The sequence below is a fragment of the Scatophagus argus genome, chromosome 21 (assembly GCF_020382885.2).
Source record: "Scatophagus argus isolate fScaArg1 chromosome 21, fScaArg1.pri, whole genome shotgun sequence".
Lineage (NCBI taxonomy): Eukaryota > Metazoa > Chordata > Actinopteri > Scatophagidae > Scatophagus > Scatophagus argus.
This window is the reverse complement of record NC_058513.1, coordinates 9,276,280-9,301,473: the sequence shown is the minus strand read 5'-3', so window position 1 is coordinate 9,301,473 and position 25,194 is coordinate 9,276,280. Positions and strand designations below refer to the sequence as shown.

Sequence of the window (25,194 nt, the reverse complement as noted above, 5' to 3'; positions counted from 1 at the left end):
TTTCATTCCTACTGTGAACTGATTTATTTTATTTTATTTATTATATATGCAGGTTTGTTAATTGATTGATGTTGCCAGTTTGTAAATGAGCTCAAGTTGTGGCAACAAAGTAATTTAAACAGTATTTCATATTTCAGACATCTCAGTTTTGCAGAGTGGGCGATAATGCCACTTTATTTTAATGCCTCATAACATCTTTTCACATGCAGTGTCGAACTCCTAAGAGGCTCGTTTGCTGATGTGGTTATTTGTTCTAATAGTCAAACCAAAAAAATGGAGCCTGAATTATGAAATCAGTCAGATGTCCCTGAAGGAAGTGTGCCTCAGTTATTAGATTGTACTGTTTAATATACCATGACACAAACTGTCATGGCTTGACATGTTAAAGCAGGTGTGGTGAAAGCTTTGTAGTAGTGGGCCTCTCGAAGCCTCATCATTCTCCTCCCATCAGATTTTCATATATCAACACTGAAACTGTGGTGATTGTATTGCTCTTCTGTGGCATGTGTGTGAAGCATCCATGCTTTAGAGTTTGTAGCTTCTTGGTGTTCTATCTTAAGTAAATAACAGGAATAAAAATTGATGAGTTTCAAAAATTTTTTAGGTTTATTTTGACCGTGAAATGTGTGTAAACTGATATGACTGAGCCTGTGGTAGGTGATTCATTTTCTCTTAAGGGCAAAGAAAAAGCGTCATCATCATCATGCTGTCAGGGCAGTAATGGATTTCATGTGAATGATGGTGCTGTTGTGTGATTGTGGTCATTCTTCAGTGAAGACTGTAGCAACAGTCCATGAGTCTAATATACTCTCTATATACTGACATGAAGTCTGTTTTTTAAGCTTAGTCCAAGGTTTAAATATGGCCGCCTTGAGCAGCACCTAAAGGGATGGTCGTCATGTTTGGAAGCTTTAATAGCTCGTTATTTTCCCTCTTTGTCTCTGCTCACATCAGTATCGTTTGTCTGGAACAGCTGGCCAGAGCAGATTTATACTTTTTTACATTTTTTCTTTTCTACGGATTGAATTCCTTCCATTGAGGTTAAGCTGGCAGCAGTTTGATCAGGGGCTCCGACATTAGATTTATTCACACAGTGTATAAAGAAATCACTGTCGGGAAATTGAGGTCTAAGCTATTTGAAAAGCTAATGGCCGCAGTCTATTAGGGGACCTTACACAGTTCAGGCTATCAGCGTTAAAGGACACCGGAGGCAGGGGGTTGAAGTTTGACAGCTGTCACCTGGAAAGTGTGATACACTGCACAGGAAGGTGATGTAATGGACAGGAAATGGAAGCAAGAAATGTTTTATTGTTGTTGTGGGTATTAAAAATGTTTGTTTTAGTGATATGGTAGGTGCTTCTCAGTTGGGGTAGAATTGAGTCCTAGCCTGCAATGATAAGAGGAGAGAAGACAAACTTAGTGGGGCTAATTAAACATGTGGTCTTAGCAGATTTACTACGTCTACAGTGATACCTTAAATGTGTGGCTTAATTATGTAATATTGTGTGGAAGATCACTCACATGTTGTCTCCTTTCCAGGGTGTTCAGGCTAAAAGAGTCCCTGGGGCAACTGAGCGCCATTTTAAGGTTCTGGGAGATACCATATGGTTAATAGGAAAAGGGATGACAATGTATTGTATGTTTTCTTTCCAGGTTTCTGTAGAATACAAATTCAGAGCATGCCGGCTGTGGGAGACAAATATAGGGGATGAGTATTTTAATTCTGTTTGTAATTTGTTGTAATGTTTGATGTTAGGGGAGGGGTATATTTCCCTATGTTTGGTAGTGGCTGAGGTCCTAATCAGTGGCAGACTATAAAACGCTGCCAGTACTTTGGCGGGCTGGCTGTCAGGACCACATGCTTCCTGGGGTCCACAGTGTTTGTTCATTCTTCTGCTGTTATGTCTTCTTTGTGGGTGAAATAAACACCTGGTTGGTCTGCACTTAACCTCCGCATCAAGCCTCTTGCTTTTTGAGTTCATCTGCTACAAAGCCATCCTAACAGGTGACAAATAAAAACAAAGGCAGATGCTTCCATACGGTCCATGAAGGGGTCACCGAATGTTTCACTGAGAATGACAATGATGTAAAAAAGATAGTTAAATTGGCTGTAACGCTCACTTATGCTGCTGGCGTTGTGACGAGAAGGTTCCTGATTAGTCATACTATACTAACCTTTTCACTGCAGCAGTGTTATGTGAATCATTTTTTTAAAAAGATGATTCATGAGTGCCTCCTTTGTGACTTACACACTGCAACATTTTTACGCAAGTCACCATTGTAGTAACATAGTACAGGTACATTTAATGTTCTCTCTCTATTCACCCTGTACCACAGACATAAAACACACGGGCTCTGTGTGAACGGAACATGTCATTCACAAAGCAGCTGCTGTCTGAAGGAACACTTTCTCCTCAAAGCCACAGGATGATGATTTGTTTGGCCTAATCACAGTGACGTCAGTGACCAGTTGGCTTGCTTCTGCTCTCGCTGTCCTCTTTAGTTGTTTGATCTGTGTCACAGTTCAGTCCTTGAGGTGCCTGTTTATGTCATAATCATCAGTATGTGTTCATGCTGAGTGGAAGACTGCTGCATGCATTTGGGTTGAAAAGACAGATAATTGCTGCCTCACAGACAATGGCTGTATGTGTGTGTGTGTGTGTGTGTGAGGGACAGCGTCTCCTTCTCCAAGACTGTGTCAACATCACAGCTGGAACATCTCACATCTGTTTCTGCAGATGGACGTGATATCAGCACACTGTCAAAACCTAGTACAAACACTCACCTGGAGACTAACACATCCTTTTTATTGTTTTCCTGTTATCTCTTTCTTGTTATTATATCTTTTGGTTTGTTTGTGTGTTGGGGAGCTTTGTTCCAAAACATGATTCATTCATCCAAAAAAAGAGATTCTGGTTGCGTTGCGGTGTTGCCTTCGCCACTGGAGGAGCACTCATCTCACGCCGAGCACACCGCCTCCACATGTACACACACACACGCACACACACAAATACATACAGCAGCAGCAGTCTAATCACTCTCACAGGCAATGATGACAATGAGGTGTGACACACAGCAAGGTTCAAATCTCACCAAACCGCCACATAATGAATCATGGAGGGCAGTCGGCTGGACATCAGACATGAGCGAAAACAGAAACAGTGGTAGGCTTCCACCCTAACAGGGTGTATGTGGGTGTGTGTTTGTGTATGTGAGGAAATCACTGGAGTGAGGTTAAATTATCTTCTGGGATGTTTGTGTGAGAGAAAAACAAAGACAGCAGTGAACATATTGAGTGTCATTCAATGATTGAAAGGGAGACATAGATATAAGGAGTCAGTGTTTTGAAAGGAATCGTTTCCCTTTGGTGGCTTCTGTCTTAGAAATGTATTGAATTTTCCTTGAGGACTGGCATAAAAATCATGTGTCGGGACCTGTCGAGGTGCCAGGCAGCAGTGTTATAGTGTTGAAGCTGCACATGCTACTGCATTGCCACACATGCTAAGTGAATGACACGATTTTGTTTGTTTGTTTCATTGCAGACTGAAATGAATGAAATCTTGTGGCTGCCTGGAAGACAGAAAAAACTAAATTAAAAAGGACACTTGAGCACACTTTTTATAAAAGGTTAGCAGCGATGCTTCTGTAAATATTACATTTATAATATAACTGAGTGTGGTTTTAACATTTAACAGTATTACCTTGCAACCTGGAAGTGATGATTCATCAGTAGTTTTAGAGGTCAAGGGTTTTGGGAGCTGAAGAGGAGTTCAAAGTCGACAGCCAGTACTTACATCGTCTCATGTTTTATTCAGCCCAGCCCACAGGACCAGAAGCTAAACTGCAGTATGTCTGACTGGCATAATGCAGGCTGGGAGCGGCAGGGATGATGTTATAAAGTGAAGGAGGAAGACATTTATACACAGGTTGTAAAAGGGGGAGAAATGGAGGGTGGGGGAGGAAGAGAAATATAGGAATCTAGTTTGAAGTCCTCCAGGCAGAGCATTTCCATTTTTCTCTCTGAACATGACTAATTTAGAGAAATGTGTTTATTCCACAACCCCCTCTCTCTCCCTCTCTCTCTCTGTGTGTGTGTGTGTGTGTGCTCACCTGTGTAAATATATTCAAAATAGAAGTGTTAGCAAATGTTGAGCTTACCATATTTAAGAACAAGAAGACAACAAGCTAAAAACATAAGCCTTAAAGTACCAAAGGTTTACTGCTCAAGAGTGGAATAGCCTCAGGGAATGTTCTTCTTTTGAAGCTCTCACATTTAAACAAGGCTCCCTATATATGCTCCCTGAGGGGTTTTAGTCAAAGAGATGCTTAATGAGAATCATTGCTCACAATATTCAGAGCTTTTTGTGCAGCTGAATTTTCTAAATTGAAGAGAGAGAAACAGAGGGGATGCCAGTAATGTTAGAGTCTGTCTCAACTCCAGGCCAGAGGACCAAACCAGACTGTGACAGGGAACATTTTCACAGCTGATGTGTGAAATCCACATTTATTTTTAAGATTTTTACACATTACTTAAAAGTTAAGAGTGATTACGGTACTAAGAAATGTAAACTCTTTTACATTCTCGGTAGATTTCCTTGGACTTGCTGGGTGATTTTGTCTGTGCCCACACTTTAAGTTAGTAGTGAGGCAGAGTAAGATGGCTGACTTTCAAGAAATATCGGGTGACACGTGGTTCATCCAATGACTGCCCAGAGTTACTCACAATTATTAAAAGGGCATATAAAAGAACCAGCTTGATGTTTTACATGTTTTAGGCAATTTATTACTGATTGTATACATTACTGCTAACCATTTCCCAAAGCAGGCACAAATTTTATATGTTCTCATCTTCCAGGCAGTCATTAAATAAAGTATGAATGTAGAGTATTAAACTCAGTTAGCAAAATTCCTGAGATACTGTAGCTGTGAGAATTTATTCACTGTTACATTACTGTTGTGTGTGGTAATGCAGGTAAAACCGTAGATTGTTTTAAATCTACTGAATGGTGTAGGCATGTGCTAATAGAAAACTGAATTTAACATATTAATATATGAAACAAAAGAGCATACAGCCCTTCAAAAATGCTAAAGCAAAGCAAAACAAGCAGAAGCTCTTCAGTTGTGTGAAAAATGCAGGTTTACCAGGGGAACTCTTCTATGACATTATCCCAGTAGTGACACTTGTGTACATTTGTGTGCTGCCTAAAAGGCTTATGATAAAACAAATTATTATTAACCAAAACACAACAAATTTGCATTTGCATTCCTCCGCCACACACTCAAGGTACAAATTCTAAAATGTGGATGTTTTTGATGTTTCAAGGTGGGCTTCCCAGATTAGTGTTACCAAGTCAGTATCTGACCAAATGTGAAATATGGTCACAATCTCCCCTTTGTTCCTGAGTTATGGTGTTGAATAATAACCAGAAAATTGTTTGGCACCACATTATGATCTGACGGTGAAGTTGGCCTTTGACCTTTTGATTATAAAATGTCATGACTTCATTCTGTTAGAAATTTGTGTGAACTTTAGTCATAATTAGCATATGAATTTATGTGTTATGGCCAAAAATGTGTTTTTGGAGATCAGAGTTCTCTTGACCTTTGACCACCAAATTTGAATAAGTTCATCCTTGTGTCAAAGTGGACATTTGTGCCTTATTTGAAGATGTTCAGTCAAGGAGTTCCTCAGATGGACGACCTGCTAACATTGTTGCAGAGGCATAAAAATTTTAACAAACTTTGACTTTAAGAGAAGACAAATTAAGGGAAAAGTACATGACTTACCAAATTACTTCTACAACCTTTGTTTGTCATTTACAAGTACTGGAAGAAATGCGACAGAAACCATTCTAGCTCAGTGCTCAAGGGCAAACATGATTTTTAACTCTGTGTAATACAGTTGTTGTCGGACTAATGCGCCATTAGCTCTAAAGAGTGATTCCGCTTCTGGTTAAAGAAAAATGTTTGTGTCCATAAGCACACATGTGAGTGAATGTAAATGTGAATTTCATATCCCTGAAGTATCCTCTTTGCTAATACAAAATATGTCAACGGATATGAATCATGTGGAACCCAGCTGTTGTTTGTTCCTTTCTTGGCCCTTGAGCTGGATACAGAATGTACCAGGCAGACACACTCACATGCATGGACACACACACATGCATAGACACATGTCAATAATTCTTAACAATTCTCTGTGAACCTGAATTGAAAGATGCTGAAAGGCCAAGCTGCTGTGTATGTATGGGAATATGTGTAGGATGGATGATCCACTGCCAAAAAGCAGGATAAGCATTCAGGAAATATGTTTGACTGAGACATGTACTGTTGTAAGTTGTTTTGTGTTGGTTTAACAGGTGATTTTTCTCCTATAGCACGTAAAGGTAGCCGTTGTTGTAATCAGCTGTAGAACAAAACTTCCATGTTGGACCAATCTAATCTTTCTGAATGACTTTACATACTGTACGAAAGCCCATAAAATTAGTAGTAATACCAGGGTTTACAGGGTTGTGGTGCTGGGGGGTGAGAGATACCGAGACCAGAAAAAAGAAACCTAAAGCTAAAGGAACAAATGAGTGAAGATGAAAAATAAAAGAAAGGAAAGTTAAATGAGTCGATGACATGGTCACAGGCAACACCCACCCACATCTGCACAGAGGTAGAGGTAGAGTATCCTGAGGCCTTTACTGGTGATGACTCATAAAGTCGGTGGCAGTGTTCATCCTCAGCCTATAGTGTGTCTGAGAGTGTGTGTGTGTGAGATTCTGTGGAGGGTGCTTATCATTCCTCAAGGATTCTTCCGGTGTGCTCCAAAATGATGCCGTTCATTATCCTGTGAATAACTCAAGATTGTGTGTGTGTGTGTGTGTGTGTGTGTGTCGTCTTGTGAATGGTCCTGTCTGCCTAATCCCAGCAGGGGAAGGCTGCTGAGTGCTGCCACAGTAATTACAGGAGGAAGCGTTCTTAAACTGTCTCTCACTTTCTTCATGACTGGCTTTTTCTCTCCTGTCAGTTGAACCATAGAGCAGAATGATGTATCAAGGTGTGTGCAGACTGAGCGCTTGGTGGATATTCACAGTCAGTGTGTCACAACTTGACTTGACGATTTCATGATTACATGCGTGCTCCACGTGCATGTAATCTGGTTACAAAATATCAGTAGCCCAGATTACATTTTAAAAAAGTGGAATAGTCACATCAAAGTTTACCTGATTACATTTTGATGACCTCTCTTTAAAATAAGGAAATTTTAATAAAACTTTTTTTTTTCACAAATATGAATTTACCAAATATGTTCTACTGTACTTCAATAAGTAAGTTACCCTTCTCATGTTTTCTTGTTGCCATTTTTTAACAGCAACTTAAGTAATATTTGTTTTTATATTTTAAAGATTGTAAGTTTTTATACCTTTTCATTTACAGTAAAAATGGAAGATGAACATTTTAACTAACACCTCCATGTGGCATTTGATTGAACAAAGAAAACACAGCAGCATCAAAACTTATACAAAAGAAACAGCATCCCACATGTTGAAGGACACACACAGCGCAGTTTCAGTTTGTGCCAGTACTGTTTCTGTAAGGGTTTGATTTGATCACCTGTAAATGCTGAACATGCGAAATGCATTGTATTTCCTCCAAAAATGTTGAAACAGAGAAAAAAAAAAAACTGTGGAACTCAAATATTTGTGACTGCGTCGATGTCTGAGGTATACAGTTTACTTTTGTATTAGTTTTGATTGCATCTTGTTTGGTAATTCAGTGGATGTTGCTAATTATGCTGATTAAACTTTGCGTTCAGTAAATGACTGCAATAATCTGATCCCACCCTGCTTGTTACCTATACTTCATACTGATGCAAAGGCACACACACGCAGTCGAAAAACATTTGCCCACCACTGGAGGCACCCAGCTGAGTTCCTGGCAGCTGTGCCTTGGCAGCATCTGTGAGTTGACTCCTGGTAAAGCATCATGTTGTGGTGACTGCCCTCCCAGCTTCAGTTCTGTGAAACTCCTGTCCGTCAGATACAAAAACAAACAGGAGGCACATATTTGTCCTTTCCAGGCCAACGGAGGAGTCAGAGCTGACAGGGATTGTTGCACACATGGATAGGCATTGGTGTCTGTCTGTGTCATGTGTCTGTCAGCATTTTCCACCCCTCTGCATTGTGATCTCTTGTTTTTTGCCAGTGAAAATGAAATGCGATACTCTGCCGCGCTGTGTTTCCAAAGCTGATTTAATAATGATATATGATTATTCATAATACATCATAATCATTTATGATGCCTTATTCAGCATTTACTTTAAAGGTTCTTGGTGATGAGCAGCATGATGGTGCGGTGGTTAGTTCTTTTGCTTGACACCAGGTCTGAATCCTGGTCTGGGCCCTTCTGTGTGGAGTTTGCATGTTCTCGCTGTGCCTGCATGGGTTTTCTCCGGGTACTTTGGCTTCCTCCCACAATCCCAAAAACATGCACATTAGGTTAATTGGCATTGCCCCCAGGTGTGAGCGTATGTGATTGTCTGTCTTAGTGTGTCGGCCCTGTGACACAACTTTGACTGGTGACCAGTCCAGGTTGTACCCCACCGTATGCCCGTAGTCAGCTGGGATAGGCTCCAGCCCCTGTGCGCAGATAAAGCGGGTATAGAAAATGGATGGATGGTTCTTTGTGACTGTCTAGAGATGACTTCATCTCCATTTTAGAAACAGCCTCCTCAAGCCAAGTGTTCTGTTTCCAAATGGATGTTGCCAAAGTGAGGATGTTCTTGTGTTTGAATGAAAATAGCCTTTGAAGAATACCGTTGTATGATTTATTTATCAGCCAATAAACATTTTAGAGCCAATTGCGGACTAAAGGCAAAAAGAAGCTTGGGCTATCGATAGTTTGAGCTCAGCTTCTCCTTTCTGAGGTGGTAAGTTCCCCTCGGAGGCCTGTGGTGTGCTCCACTGCTGTCGTATCCTTTCTTTTTTTTAAGATTCACTCTTTCACTGGTCCTCCCTCAATCCTCTGAACTCAAGTTCTTTCTTTGCTTCTAACTCTTCCTCTTCAGTCAACCTCAGCCCAAGTTTTATTTTTCAAGACGATGAATAAAGATAGGCCTATTTTTTTGTCCTAGGATGTTTCTTATACAATGTTTTTCTATCTGCCTTTCACTTTCAAATGCAGGTATGACTAACAGCACTGTTGCAGACAAAACATGATATCATTCTTTATCCTAGCGGTAAAAATAAAAATAAAAAAAACAGAAACATTCCCATATCCACAGCTATGAGTTATGTTCCCTTGTATAGCTGAAAAGGGGAAACATAGGATGCCCCTGCTACAGTTTCAGAATTGTTCTTCAGTAAATCTACCTCTGTTGGAATTAGTTCCAGTAACACAGAGTATAAAAGTGCAGCAAAGGACGCACATAAATAATAGTGATGAATCTGTTTTGCAAATGCATATGAGCCAACTGCTGTAACACTGCAGATTTATTGCAGAATAATATTGTAGTGTCAGCAGGGAAGAGGAATGGAGAGCCTAATTTGTCTTATCTGTATCTTTGGTATTCTCTCACTCTCTCTTCTGCTTGGACTCAAAATATTACTGTGTCTCCTGGGTAATATAGTCAGACCATGCTGCTCTGTAGATCAATGGGCAGTCGGGGGGCGGCTTGTGCAAATCATGACTGGGAGGGAGGGAATGAAGAGAATCCTGATAGAGAAGGAGGGAGAGACAGTAGAGGCTGATCGATAAGCTGAACTCTTTAACACAGGAAACTGCAAAACTCACACAGCCCACACCTTTCACACAACACTGACTGCAGCGTGGGATCACAGCACAGCAAAGAGAAGCAACACACACACACACACAGATAAATAATCTGTGTAAAAATAAAGTGTCAAAATCTCAATCTCTGCAGCAGTGATGAGATAAATTGCTTTACATTTTTAAATACAACATTGATAGCACTGAAATATGTTTAGTCTTGGCTGTGTGATTGTATCTTGATTGATAGTCAGGACAACAGTTTCTTTTTTCCCTGCCTACACAGTACAGATAATCACAACGGACACACCTGTTTTTGTGTTTGAAAATGTCTGCACTTTACATGCCTGACACACAAAGCTTTGTACAAATGTACTTCTTCTAGCTTCCTCTTCTTAAAGTGCAAAAGGAGCTATTTTGAAGTTAATTCGTCTGCTTCAATTTTAACAGTAGAGTCCCCTTTTTTATTGAGGCTAGCCATAATAATCTTTAACTCCTGGCACTCACCTTCTGAGGTTTATTAGTGGTGATAATTATTATAATAATAATGATGCTAGTAATTTGTTTGAGATTTGACAAAATCATTTTGGTCATTTTTCATGCACATATGCCAAATATTTGATGGTTTCTGCTTTTTCTTGTCTTACATTATACACCATGAAGACAAAAGTATTGGGATGAGACTGTTTTTCCGGTGTTGGGCTCGGCCCCTTAATTCCAGTGAAGGAAGTCTTAATGCTTCAGCAAACCAAGACATTTTGGACTGGAACGGAGATTGCAAGCCAGATTTTTTTGTCTGGCATCTGTGCCTGATCTCACAAATGCTCTTATAGCTGCAAAGCTGTCTGTGTATTTATGCCATTAAAGTCCCTGTTGATGTAAAGGTCAGCTGTCCCAACACTTTTGTCCGTATAGCGTAGTAAATAGAATATCCTGGAGTTTTGGACTGTTGATTGCATAGAATGACCCCTGAGGAACAATTTAACCCACTAATGTCCAATATAATGTGAAGTTTTTAAGTTTTATGTAGTGATGTCAACCATGACCTGGCTAAGATAATCCACACACCTTGTTGGGAGAATGATGGTGAAGATGAAAAAACACACACATACAAACATATATATATATATATATCGATATTATATTGATGTGTGGCTTGATGTACATGTTATTAATGTAATTTAGAAGCAGCCCTTTGGCTGTTTGAATAGAGGAAAATGAGAGAAGGATGAAGAATAAAGAGGGAGGAGCAGCAGACAGCTGGAGGGGATGTGGAGGTAAATGAAGGATGCAACCAAGAGATTTTGACAGTGAAAGCAAGAAGAAGAAGACGTGGCTACATTTTTTGTAAAAAAAAAAACACAGTCACAAACACTCTCACACAGTGAGAGCAAGACAACCAGCAGACAGAGGAATGTCTGTATGTATGGTGTCTGGTTGTGTGGGAGTGAACCACACACGCACACACACATACACTAATGAGCTCTTCACCGACAGCCCTCCCTCTGTACCTCTGTTCCGTCCTTCATGTACCACCTTCTGCCCTTTCCTCGTTCCCTCGTAGCCCCCGTTCTCCTATCATCTTTTCTTATTCTTTTGCATGGATTTCCTTCACGATACCACCAGCCGGTCATTCTGGCTGAACCTCTCTGCTTGTTTTTCGTTATTGATGAAATTAGAGTTAAAGAGAGAGCTGTCTTTGTACAGCACTCGCAGGTGTGCACACACACACACATACGCGCACACAAAAACAGGCAGGCAAACAAGCAGGGCAAGTTAAGGTTCAAGGAGCAGGTGCACTTCAGGTTGAATGCGAGTCTGTGTATGAATGTGTGAGTATGAAAGCGAGACAGAGCGATGCAAAGCTCAGCCACTGCCACCTGCTCTCCAGCTTTGATCGAAGCTCCTGTGTGTGCATGTGCTCATCGACAGAAGCGCAGTCGTGTGAAAGAATTCATGCGTGAGAGAGAGAGAGAGAGAGAGAGAGAGAGAGGGACACAGGATATGCGTTAAAAAACACAGAGAGAAAGAGAGAGAAAAGGAGGGGTGGGTGGGCTTAGATGCAAGCATCATAACAGCTCATATTCTCTCACCAGCTCTGCTTTCTCCAGCACACAAGAAGACCGATGCTCAGCAGCCACCTCTCTCTCTCTCTCTCTCTCTCTCTCTCTCTCTCTCTCTCTCTCTCTCTCTGTCTCTCTGTCTCTCTCTCTCTCTCCTCTCTCTCCTCTCTTTTCCTCCTTCTTGTTTGCTCTCCAGTGAGGGGCCACTCCTCCCGCTGTGTCGATTGGTAGGCAGTTACAAACGTTACTATTTTGAGAGAGTCAGCGTGTGTGTGTGTGCGTTCAGCTTGCGGTGGCCACCGATCAAAAGGGGAGAGAGGCAGAGAAAAGGCAGAGCGCGGTTCGGCTCGTTCTTCTGCACATTAAGTGCTGGGCGAAAGAGGGATGAGGGAGCGCAGGGAGACTTGGACCTGCAGCTGATGCTGAGCCCACGCCACCGAATCCAAGTAGAAAGCAGGCAGTAAGTTGGGAGGTCGTGCGCCAAGGAGCTTTGCAGAACACAGCCAGAAGCGTTTGTTTTAACGGATCAAAGGAAAAAGAAGGGAAAAGGAGAGAGGGAGGCTGGAGTTGAGCAGAGAGGGGAAAGATGGCGAGTTTTGGGAAACTCACAGACTACTTTAATCGCCGTAAGTCTCAAGAGGAGCTGCGGCTGGGCAGGAGCTCGCAGCGCAGTGGCAGTTACTGCTGCACTGTGGCAGAGGCCAGGTAACCCGTCTGTGTGCGTCTGTGTCTGTGTGCACAGGTATGTCAGGCTACATGGGTGCATGGCAGTGAACATACGTTGTCACGTCCCTGTTTGTTTCTCTACGTGCAACAAAATAAATGTGTTTACATGCTGCGTCTTGAGAAGATTATGATATCAGTCCTCAATTGTGCATCATGCACTGCATGTCAGTGTTTTTATCACAATTGAATGATTCGAATGATTGAATGTTTATTCATTAAATATATTTCATGCGAATATGATATTAGAAGAAAAATATAGTCAGTGAACCTGAATAAGAATGCGGGATTGAATAAGTTAATATTGTTTAAAAATGGTCAGCCTATCAGTGTATTTCTGTGCGTCTGAACACAGACCGGACTGTCAGGCATACAGGTGTTTGTATACACGAGTGTGTGTGTGTGTGTGTGTGTGTGTGTGTGTGTGTGTGTGCATGTACGCATGCTTCTGTATGCATGTGTATGCGAGCGTTGTGTTACGTAAGTGTGGAGGTGCGGTTGATGTGTGCTGCCAGGCATGGTGCTGGCTACTATGGATTCTTCCCACTGATCCGTCGTTGAAAAGGGAGGCTTCTTTAGATGGAAATAGAGAGGATCACGTCAATATTCTGCGTGTAGAGGAGAAGGAAGCGTGGGGAGGGGGGGCTTGCTCTCTTTTCCAGCAACATGATAGTATGATATATGTCAGACAGGTGCTTCCCAGTGACATCCACAGCTCTCTATTGATGAGTATTGATTACCAGAATACGTAAGGGGTTTTCTAAGTGCCTTGCCCAAGGGCAGACTGACAGAAGGTATTGAAGAGGGGGAAATGTTCAACTTTAAGGTTTTGCCCTCAGTTTTTCCAGACAATCTGGTGGTGTGAAGCAGCAATCAGAATGGCTTCATCCATCCATTTTCTATACCTGTTTATATCTGTCAGGCTCGTCGGGGGACTGGAGCCGAGCTGACTATGGGTGGGGTACAGTATGATCAGTCAGTTAAAGGGCTGACACACAAAGACAGACAATCACACACACTCACACCTTGGGCAATGTCGAGAAGACAGAGAACCTGATGTACATATTTTTGGGATTGTGGGAGGAAAATGGAGCACCTGGAGAAAACCCACGAAGGCACAGGGAGAACATGCAAACTGCACAGAAAGGCCCAGACTGGGACTTGAACCCTCGACCCTCTTGCTGTATAGCAACGATGTTAACCATTGCACAACCATGCCACTGATGTGACAACATGTTTTAGATTTTCCCGTTTTTATTGATTGATTGATTGTCGTTGCACCTAAATATGGAGACCCTGAAATGGAATGATGTGTGTGGTGCACCTTTCACATTTCCACTGCAACAGCAGTGACTTTTTTGTCACGCAGAAGCGGTTCTTAGAAAAATTAACCTTCCAAAATCCTACGCTTTAACAGTGGTTCCATTAAATTTCTCGTGAGCTGATGTTAAATCATATAACCAGGATGAAATTACAAATCAGAACAGCTGCAAACTCCCACCGCTGCCTGTATTCTAGACTTTGAAATAACGTCCATCAAATTTTATATCAGTCACTCACAGCAAAAGCGTTAACGTGGGTGGACGTACGGTACAAAAAAAGTTCTCAAATTCCCTGCCGTTACAAATCCAGCGTCTCTCCCTCTCTCATCCCCACATTGTCTTTGTCTCTGTCTCCCACTCAGTGTCTTTTTCTCACAAGGCACCCTCTTCCCACGCCCCTCCCTGTCTTCCTGTCTTTTCTCTCTGACCAAAGTCTTTCTTGTTTGGGGTTTGTTTTTAACATCCTCTTTCTCTCTCTCTCGCGCGCTCTCTCTCTCTCTCTGTCACCCCTCTCATGTCTGTTCTCTCTGTACTCTGACATCCACGGTGAAGGAGCCGCAGGGGGTTTTGGGTATCAGAGTTGTGAAAAGTCTTTTTGTAGCTGTTGGACCAGGACAGCTGAGCTCTGCCGTCTTCGCCTGAAATGGAATAAAAGCGGGAAGATAAGTGCAAACAAAAGTCAGCAGTTAGTGCAGGCATGAGTTGCTCAGAGATTTATATTTTACTGAAAGATGAAAACAAAGAAGGTGAATGAATAGAAATCAGGTTCATTCACCTTGTACTTACTGAAACTAATTAATGACCTTGCATCTAAATGTGGATTCTCCAAGAGCTCTCTCCCCCATTGGCCTTAAAGCCATCAAATCTACACTTCTGGATTTCGGTAAGATATTTGCAACATTTTAATTAGAACTCGATCCCTTATTAGCCTTCATAATCATGTTTGGTACAGTAAATTCCACCTAAACCACTACTGTAATGCTAAAAAATATGTCTTACGTCTTCTTGTCATTGTCTCCATTAACTTTCCCTTCAGTATCCCAGCTCAGTTTTTCACATCCACACCTTTATGTCTTTCCGTTTTGTGGTGAACAAGCGTGATTATAGATTACATGCAAATTTACTACCGAAAAGAGAAATAATGTACCTCCAGCCACTCTTGGCAGAGGGTAAGCACTAACTGTGTCCTCTCTGGGATACAGCAGTAATGAATGGTGACAAGTCAGTCGGCCCAGAGTGAATGATGAGTGATGACGAATGAGTAATGTAATGAACACATTAATGTCCATCATTCTGTAATATAGAGGGATAAACATGCTAGCACGCAATGGCTGACCTTTGCTCCTGCCTGTCACTTAAGCACCTCAAAGCTGCTTCGCTCAATCGATTCAGTCAAGTGATCCCTCCACCAGTGTCTACTGAGGCACTTAAAGGTAAACTCACAGGTCCTGCCTCTCTCAACCTCCTGACAACTGTCCATGTCTTCCCTACTCAAGACACACATTGGCTGCTATCACGGGTTAGCTTACCGGTAGATTTTTTGAATATCCATCTTAAAGGAGAAGGTGATGTTTCAGGAGGGGTAGAGTGGGGGGGAAATATAATGAGAGATGAGAAGTAAAATTAAGTGGGTAGAAATAATCTGGATTAAAGGCACCAGAAGAGTGAGAAGAGTAAGATGAGAAACAAACAAAGAAAAGAGGCACCCCCCCCCCCCAACCCCCTAAAAACCAAAAAACACACAGGTCCACATTCAAACACAGTGAGAACACATTAATACTAAATAACTGACTTTTGATGAATGGCTCAGAACCAAGCAATAGACTACGCTTGGCTTATGAATGAGTAACCATGTGCTATTTAACTGTCTCCAGAAGAACATTGCATTAATAAATGAGACATTCATCACAAATGTAGCAGTAGGAGAATGTTAAAGATTGGATTTAGAAAAATATAAAATAAAAAATAAATAAATAAAAATATACACAGTATAATTAGGTAATAAATCTTAAAATCTTTTAATCACAAAACTGAAATCTTCTGCCTGAAGGACCAAAGACATGTGGATATGTGTTTACTAAAGTGTGTGTATGTGTGTATGTATATGTGTGTGTGTATGTGCATGTGCATGTGTGTTGCAAGTTGATTCAGCACCATGGACAGTTCTCACTACAGCTGCACTCAACAACTGTGTCACTCGGCATTGTACAGCATTCACCAAGCTACTGGAAACGGATTCTTATTTAGTCTAGACTTAAAGATGGTGTGACAATCCACACAGCAGCTTGAGGGCCGAGGATGTTCATAAATAGGTTTTAGTGTCATGGTTGGGAAATTCTTAAGCAGTTGCAGTTTCACTGCTACTTTTAGCCTTAAAATAGGTCACTAACACAAGTTGCTGTACATCTGTTGCACCAAAAACTATTCTTGTGGAAGTGGGAGAAAAGTGTGTTTTAGCCGACCGTGAGAAAGAGAACAGAAGCCTTTTCCAAAGTCTTCTGAACTCTTTTGTTGTCAGTCAAGTACAGAATAAGACAGAGGGAAAAGCCAAAGGATGAGTGCTCCACAGCATGTGCAGAACATGTTTCACCTCTTCTCTTCCTACCTAATTCTGGCAGCAGGAAGCAGGTTGTACACACGGTGCTTACAACTCGGGGTGAGACATTGTTTTTGTGAACATTCAGATTGCTGCTGTTAAGCAAAAAAAAAAAAATTACCCTCTCTCCTGTCCTCTCCTGTCCTCTCCTGTCCTCTCCTCTCCTCTTCTGTCCTCTCCTCTCATCTCCTGTCCTCTTTTCTCATCTCCTGTCCTCACCTCTCCTCTCCTGTCCTCACCTCACCTCTCCTCTCCTGTCCTCTCCTCTCACCTCCTCTCCTCTCCTCTCCTCTCCTCTCCTCTCCTCTCCTCTCCTCTCCTCTCCTCTCCTGTCCTTACCTCACCTCTCCTCTCCTCTCCTCTCCTCACCTCACCTCACCTCTCCTCTCCTCTCCTCTCCTCTCCTCTCCTCTCCTCTCCTCCTGTTTTTGTAGACAGAGTCGCTTAGCAACAGGTTTGTAGGATGAGTGAGGACCAAATTGTCAGAATGGCCTGGGCCGGCTGTTCAGCCCAGTGTGTTATCATCATGATGTGCTTGTGAGAGGCCACCAACTGTGTTTTTGCATGCATGTGTGCATGTGTTTACCGATGGACCCTGAGTTATTTTATCTTATTCCAAATATGTGTGTGTGCACGTGTGTTTGCTTTAGGCAAATGTTTTTTCATGCAAGCCAGTGTGGATTGCTGTGGAGTGAGAGACCTGTCAGTCTCCCTTACCATCAAAGTGTGTGTGTGTGTGTGTGTGTGTGTGTGTGTGTGTGTGTGTGCACGCAAATACCTTCAGCTCTTTCTGTGATATTCAGCAATACAAAAGTATTTTTCATCATCAGACCAGCCCAGGTCCTCCATGTCTGTGCTTTGAATCTCATTCAGGGATTCACTGATCCCAGGTCAAATATTCACAAATGCAACACCCACCTTCACTGTCAGGGAGTAGTTTACTAGCTGACAGTGGGCATACTGTATGCCAGAGCTTTACTTATCACATCTGCAGATGTGCTGACTTGGCTGAAGTGGCTGTCAGTTTACCTGATAGCTCCCTGGTGAGAAATAGCCCAAAGCCTGAAAATACATCCTGAGCCAGAAATCAGGGGGAGTTAAAAGAGGATTGAAGTACTTCACCCAAACATGGGCACATTTTGAGTTTTACTCAACAGTGAAAACATGCTACAGTAAGAGGGTTGCTGCTCAGTGTGTAATGAATGTACAAGTGAATGATGCTGCAGCATTTGATTCTTGATAATCTCCCGTTCTTTTCTTGCAGTGTGTTATGTAAAGTGGTTGCTACAGTCATCATATCTGCCTTTTAAATGTGAACTTGAACCATGAAGTTAAGCTAAGTTAAGCTGATTATCTCCAAGCTGCAGCTTCATATTTAATGGACAGGTGCAAGAGAGATATTGACCCTCTAATGTAACTCTAATGTGCCAAATGACGATGGAGCAAAGGAGATATGTGTGTGCAACAAAACATGAAGAGAGTGAGTGAGAGACACATTAACTTGAATGACTTTGCTCATATGCAATGTCAGAATCTGTCACAGATGCTTCTGTCAGAATCAAAGTGAGACACACATCTCTTAGTGCAAGCCCACTAAATTTATTTTCTAAAATAGGAGGCAGGCTAAAACCCAGGAAATGTCAGCCTGAGGGAATTCTTCTTGCATGTCCTGGACAGATTTTTATCCTGGGATCATGAGTGCTGTACCGCGCAAGTTTGGATTACAGAAATGGGGGTCAGATGTCTTCCACTTCTGCCAGGCTGACTCTGATGCCTGGAATGTTGGCCACGTTTCACTGAATTTGATCACATCAGCCTGATCAGAGCTGGGGGGGAGATTCGCTTAAGTAATATTAATCACATGTGTTGTAATGTAAGGTAATGTTGGAAATCATGTTGTCTTTTGCATCAGCTACTTGCATAAAAGGTTTGAATGATATATACTGTATGCTTTTTCTGTTTAAAGATAAAGGACACTGCAGTAAATCAGGTGCTACTTCTATTTGTATTTACAGTAATGGTGAAATAGCACCCATCTGCATCTTCCTTGACAATGTATTTATATACAGCAAGTTATAAATAAAATAAGATAGATATTTAACATGTATATTATGTTGTATTATTGATGTATGTAGATTATTGACTATGTTGTGGCTTTTCACAAATTCGCTATTGCATCACCACTATTGTATTATTACTGATCTAGTGATTGAGGCTATTGGTGGGGGTCCCACTGGGGACTTTGTGGCATCAACTGCTGTGAAAGAAAGCAATTTAAATTGGTTGTGTTCTAAATGGCCTTCAGCCCGGTAACACGGAGGTGGAAGTAATTTCACTATTGATCAGTACAACTGCTCTCTTGTTGCTCGCTACCAATAAGCTTTGTTTGTGTGTGTGTATGTGTGTACCACTGTATGTCCAAGTGTGTGTCCATGCCGTAAACAGTGGGAAACAAAGCACTCCGTGTACCTGACTTATCTATGCCGTCCAACCAGGTCGCTGGAAAGGAAGCTGCAGAGACCCCTACTGGCTAAGTCCCGTACTCTCCCCAGCATCCCCCAGTCTCCTACAGTCTCCAGGGTCCATCACTCTGATCTCATTGGTGGGAGTCCCCCCCTCAGGAAGAATCCGCCCGCTGCCACCAGCCACCCGAAGGCCTGCACTCTGCCGCCTGCAGGTAAAGATAAAATGGAAACTGACAATTAAACAGCTACAGTGTTTTTGCAGTCGTCGTGGCTCAGAGAATGTGTGTTTTCCAAAAGCGACTTCGTAGAAACTACTGCACATCCTCCGTTTGCTTAATTCTTCATTTATATCACATAATAGCTCTGGCAAATCTCTAGTCAGATTTTGACAAAGCCTGAGTAAATTCTCCCCAAAGCTCCCCCAAGTGCATTTCAGTACACAGTTATGGCAATGCATCTCCAAACATTCCTTTGCACTGATTGTAGAAATCAGAAAATCACTTATTTATTCACCAATAAACACTTCATGTCTTCATGCTTGCAAGATCCTGTAATTGGCCAGAGTACTCTTACTAGCATTATTTGATGTACTTGGTTTCTGGAAAACAATCTGACCTTTTAATCCATAATGTGTGTGCCTATTGAACTATTGATCAGAGAAGTGGATTGAAGAGGAATGAGGCCATTAAAGCTTAGACTAAAGCCTCCTTAGATGTGTCAAACATGTTCTTTTTCCTTTTTCTTTCAAACCTCCACATACGCTTTGCTTCTTTGATATCTGTTTCGACTGAAGGAGAGCACATGGCAGCTACCTATAAATCAAAGCTCATTCCTTCACCTGAGAGGGTAGACTGTCATGGTGAATCCTGAAGCTCTAAGCTGCTGGCAGAGATAGCTTTCATCATATGCATGGCTGAGGTGTTTTTGTAAGGGTGAAAACATTTATATCTGTTGAAGATTTTATGTTAATGGAAACCCTATATTAGGCCTTGGTGTAACACCTTGAAATATAAAGAAAAAAGGACTTTTTTGATAGAAGCGCTAGGGTCCCAAATGTTCAAAACACAAGGTACTAAGAGAGTAATCACTTCATAAATGCAAATAAATGGAATCGTTCAGTCATCAAGTTACTAAAAAAAATAAAATCAGTAGATGCCCAAATCTGTTAAATATTCAGCTGAACATTTCATAAAAATATGGAACCTTGAGCTTGCTTTCAAACAGTTTTAAAATTGACCTACATACAGTATGTTTTAATACATTTATAATTTCTCAGTGGATAATTAAACACCAGATCCTGCTTCCTGCAGCCTTCACATTTTTCCCAGAGTGGGTCATTTGTGAAGTAATCTTCTCTCCAGCCAGCCTTGGACGGACTCCACAGCCAACTGCTACAGAGTCAAAGCAGGTCAAAGATCCTAACACACTCTTCTCCTCGTTCACACGCACTGATAAGACACACACAATCAATGGCTGTTTGTCACTGCTGAGTGATGTCGCTCCATTCGGATTGATCAGAGCTCCCCAACACCGTCAGATGGATCAGCATTGTCGCTTTTCAAGTGTTGGGATGGGGAAAATGCTGTGTTATTGTAATTCTTATTTGTGATGTTTAATACAAGAGAAGCACATGCAGCACACACACACACACACACACAGACACACACCCTCAGCCCTGCTCGTCCTGAAACTGCGCTCTGTCCTCTGTGTAGCTTTTGAGAGAGCAGTATGTAACTCTACAAAGATGGAAAAGAAAGTGCAAACATCAGAGGAAAGGAACTTATTAAAATCAGGCAAAGTCTTCCACTTGAAGTAAACCAAAGTCCCACTGGATTCACAGAGACAGGCAACAACACAGGAGGAACTAGCTTCGAAATAACTCAAACGAGCACAAAGTTTTCACCGTATAATAAAACAACTCTCAGAGCCTTCTTTTTTTTTGCCAACCTAGGGGTGGGCAACCTGCTGGTGTTAGATTGCAATAGATCTACTTTTCCGGGGATTCGTAGAAAATGCAGTATTTAATGTCCTCTTACTTCTGTTTCTAAACTTTACATAACCGCCTTAACTAGATGGCTTTGACTGGACAAATGGCTCACATGCCTCTTTCTTCTGTGACATATTGTTAATAATGCTGTTTGAGTTCTAGCCGGCAGCATGACGTATGCGTAAGGAGCTTGTGCCAAAAAGAACTATGTTCAATGCAGTATTGTGTTTTAATGATGCAAAAGGAGAGAGTCATAGGCTGTTCGAAGTCTGGCTATAGTCTACAGGGCATTTCAAAGTAGAGAAAAAAGATCCCAATTTATATCACAGACCATGATTGCTATTAAATAGCTTGTGATATTATATATTTAACTTGTGATACTCCCTCCCTCCCACTTGCTCTTGTCCCACCATCTCATGTTTGAACTATGAGAGTGTGAGGTCTTCACTAAATCCACTTTAGTGGAAGAACACAGAGCCAACCCAGCCCTTGCTGTTCTAATCCAATAAGTCTTTACTGTCACTACTTCTAATGACCCTGGACTTGATGACATTGTCCGTGATTGATTTACTTAGCCCAAGTGCTTCCATTTAATGTCCTGAATTTACCTTTAGGAGTGTGTTTGTCTGTTTTCACTTGCCCTACTGCTGCTCTGTTGCAAATATCAAATTTAGAGAGACTTCGGTCTCACGTGGTCCCTTGTTGCCTAGCAACCTCTGTCATCGTCCACAGTTCTGCCTCATTCTGTTTACGTCTCTCTCTCTATATCTCTCCAGTAGTGCTGAGACAAGTTTTTTTTTTTTTTTTTTAATTTAAGTTGTTAAATAACCAGGGTGTGCTTCATTCATGAATTGAAGTAATATCCCATAGTAGTGTGTCTCAGAGCTTGCACTGGGAGTTGTCATTTTGTTGTTTCTGTTGTATTTGGCTCAGCTTTGGAAGCCAGATGTGTTTTGGCTGCTGCTCAGACAGTGGAACTGATTTCACACACAAAAGGAGCCACCACCAAAACCTGCTTTGAAATTGTTTAATAAAGTATGGCATTACAAGGCAAGTTTGAGGCTTAAATATACTGTAAAAGTGTCAGGAAGTACAAACCTTTGTCAAAACATTGAACAGTGACTTCAGAAGCTTGGTGGGTAACTCTGTAAAATGTTTTGCAGGCTTGTCACATTATCAAATATTAAGAAGTAAAAGATTCTTGTATTTATTGCTCTGTGTTAACTAAAATATATGAACAAGATGTGAAAATAGCCTGAAATCACTCTCAAACTGAGGTACAGATCCATTAATACCCATACTAATACAGCGAACAACTAAATTTGTGTCTGCAATATTGCTATATTCAGTATCATATATTCATTATTTTCAAAAAATGTTTTAAAACACATCTGAAATTAAACTCAGTGGAATGTAAAAACCATAAACCCCAACTCAAAATCGTGAGGAGGAAAAATATTAACAAACTTGAGAATAATAGGGAAAGAAACTTGAAACAAAAGCGATAGTCATGCAGTCAGTTTGTTAAGTGTGATTAGTTGTGCGAACCCAAATGCAGAACAGATTTAGACAGGGATCAAATGCCAGAAGAAATTTATTAACAAAACACCAGGAAGTGTATAGGTGGTTAAGTCTCTTAGACCGGGAGGAGCAGAGCTGAGCTGAAAGCTGAGGATCGAACGGGGCCAGACAGGATGGCCAATGAGGGAGAGCCAACCAGAAGGAGTCCGCAGATCCAAATAAAGAGTCAAGGAGGGAGGAGGTTTTTCTAGATGTTGCAGGAATGGGACAGAGGCAGGAGTCAGGCCAGGACAAAGTGTGGACAAGGGAAACAATGCAATGTCTTCATAAGGTAGAGTAATTCACAAGGACTGCAGTGAGACTACCTGGTAGTTGAGTCTGACAGCATAGTGGAGATGAAGACCTGCCTGATACCTGCACACCTGATCCCACTTAGCTTAATCTCACCCCTTAAAAACAGGCCTTAATTTGACTTCTGAGCAAACGTTTACTCTTCAACTATAATGCAATGCCTATAATGATTATGTATTTCAATTATGTCTCAAATTTCTGTTCTAAAAACTGACAGATTGCGTCTTTGACTTGACCTTTTTGACCACAAATTGCTCAACAACGCCCCCTACAGCCATGTTAGACAGAATTGCTGTTGCCTACCCAGCATGCGTCAGGCGCTGTAAGTAACTGAAAGACTAGTGAGTGTTTTATGAGTGCTGTTATTCAGGCTTTGGATGCTGACAGGATGTCTGAGTAACATCAAACGCAGAGCGATGGAAGTCTGCTATGATTAGTGCAGCTGAGCTACGCTCTGACAGCGCACATCCATCTCTGTTCTACGACTGTGAAAACTCAGCCATTCTGTCAGAGCTGGAGAGAAACGACACTGTCACTGCAAATTTGTTCCTTCCTCTGCATTTTACATGAGCCATCACTTCTGTTGAGCTTATGGAATCATAATGGAGTTGTTAAGGAGACAGTATGAGAATAATGTTTGGGTGTAAAATATTCCACCTTTAAAAGCAGCTTAAGTACGTTGAGGAAATGTTTTATGAACACCACCAGTGGACGACAGTTTGTAGAGTGAGTTTGCAATTTTTGTGTTGTGGAAACAAACGGTCATTATCTGTCCAATCTGACTTGGACTTATACGTCTCCTTCTGTGTCCAACCCTTATCTTTTCCTTTTCTTTCTTCTTCTCTTGTTCCCTTGATGACTGTACGCTAATCTCATCATTTGTTCCCGTTGTTGCTCTCGTCCAGGGGAGCTGTGGCGTTTGGAAGATGACGTTGAGGGCGAAGATGAGCCTGGGCGTGGTGGGTGCACCGAGGCCCGCCCTCGCTCCCAGTCTCCCTTTTCCCACTTTCGGGCGCGAGCAGCCTACCTGCGCAAGAGCGTCTCCGCGGACGACCACCTGGACATGGGCTTGGACTACAGCTCTGGGACTGCAGTCGAGGCCAAGCCAGCCCGTAGCAGTAAGGGCAAGCTGAAGAGAAAGTTTGTAAGTTTCCTCCTGTGTTTCCTCACTTATGGCTATTATGCAGACCTTCACAGCAGCTCTCTAATGGAGACAGCATGAATCGTCTCTCCATATTATCTCACAATCTCTTTTAACTGCTTTTACATTTAATATTGTTTGGACTCATCTGTAGCTCAGTGCCCATCATCTGATCCTGAGTGGTCACCATATAAATTTCACTTGACAGCATTAAACATTTTTAGCACAAGACGACACACAAGATAGGTTGCAGAGTTACACAATGCAGTATCTTTTAGGGTGTTTACAAGGTGGGGTACATCTGTCACACCATTCCATAACAGAGAATTGAGGCAATCCCTGATACATGGAAGACGTCTAAAGACAAACACCAGGAAACATGTCTGATAAAGAAGGGGACTACAGCCAAAAAAACCCAGTGTGTCTAAATTTAGTGTGCTAACATTTGTCCAGGTACAATTTATGTTTTCTTCTAAATCCGTTTTTCCTAATTACTGAAGCTGAGCCTCATGTAAAATCCACATGGCTGTGTTAGTGTGTGTGTGGGCAGGTGAGAGAGAGAGAGAGAGAGAGAGAGCAGCAGGAAATAAAATTGTCCTACATCAATTGGCATAATTAGCATCACTGAAACAAAGGCTACAATTACACAGGACTGTTACCACTCCAGGTATAAAGTTTCAGCTCTTAAAATCTTGCCAATCAAACTGTCAACACTGGTGACCCAAAGCTACTGGATAGTTTCCAGCTTCTGAAGCTGCCGGGCCCTGACATAGTTCTCCATCTTATTGTACAAGATTTACTTATGACTACATGGAAGTCAGTTTTTCAGTTTTGATTTCATAATTTCAACAGTCTTATTATATGTTTCATTGGGTCTTCTGGGGGCAGTGATACCAGACATGGACAGCTGTCTTAGTGAATGTACATTAAAGATTGAAGACCTCTATATTGTCCCTTGGTCAACGGATCAGGTAACTGGAGACCTCATTACCAGCTTGAGCTTTGTAATTGATTCTCCGGTGTCAAAGGTGCAACAGGACACCAGCAGGGGACAGTCTGGTGGCAGTTTCTTTCTATAGTACAGTGCAGGAAGATGGTGGATGCTGTCTAAAATGAGATGTTGCACTGATGAAAGACTGATTTTTGAGATCTAATCTTCAGTAGGATTTCAAATGGAATTCACGTCAGACATTGAAAAGACCTTTCATTTATAATCACGGGCCCATGAACCAGACCTCGCTGCTTGAAGTTGCAGGACTTTGTGGGTAT

The 25,194-nt window shown here is 41.7% G+C and overlaps 1 protein-coding gene across 1 annotated transcript in view; it reads left to right on the top strand.

The window, feature by feature from the left end:
* The window catches only part of LOC124052895, a 49,246-nt gene that overhangs the window by 6,963 nt on the left and 17,089 nt on the right, over positions 1-25,194 (top strand). The window contains exons 3-4 of the mRNA XM_046377673.1: positions 18,956-19,137; positions 23,690-23,928. Of these exons, the coding sequence (XP_046233629.1) occupies positions 18,956-19,137; positions 23,690-23,928 (421 nt within the window). The remainder of the gene's footprint in view (positions 1-18,955; positions 19,138-23,689; positions 23,929-25,194) is intronic.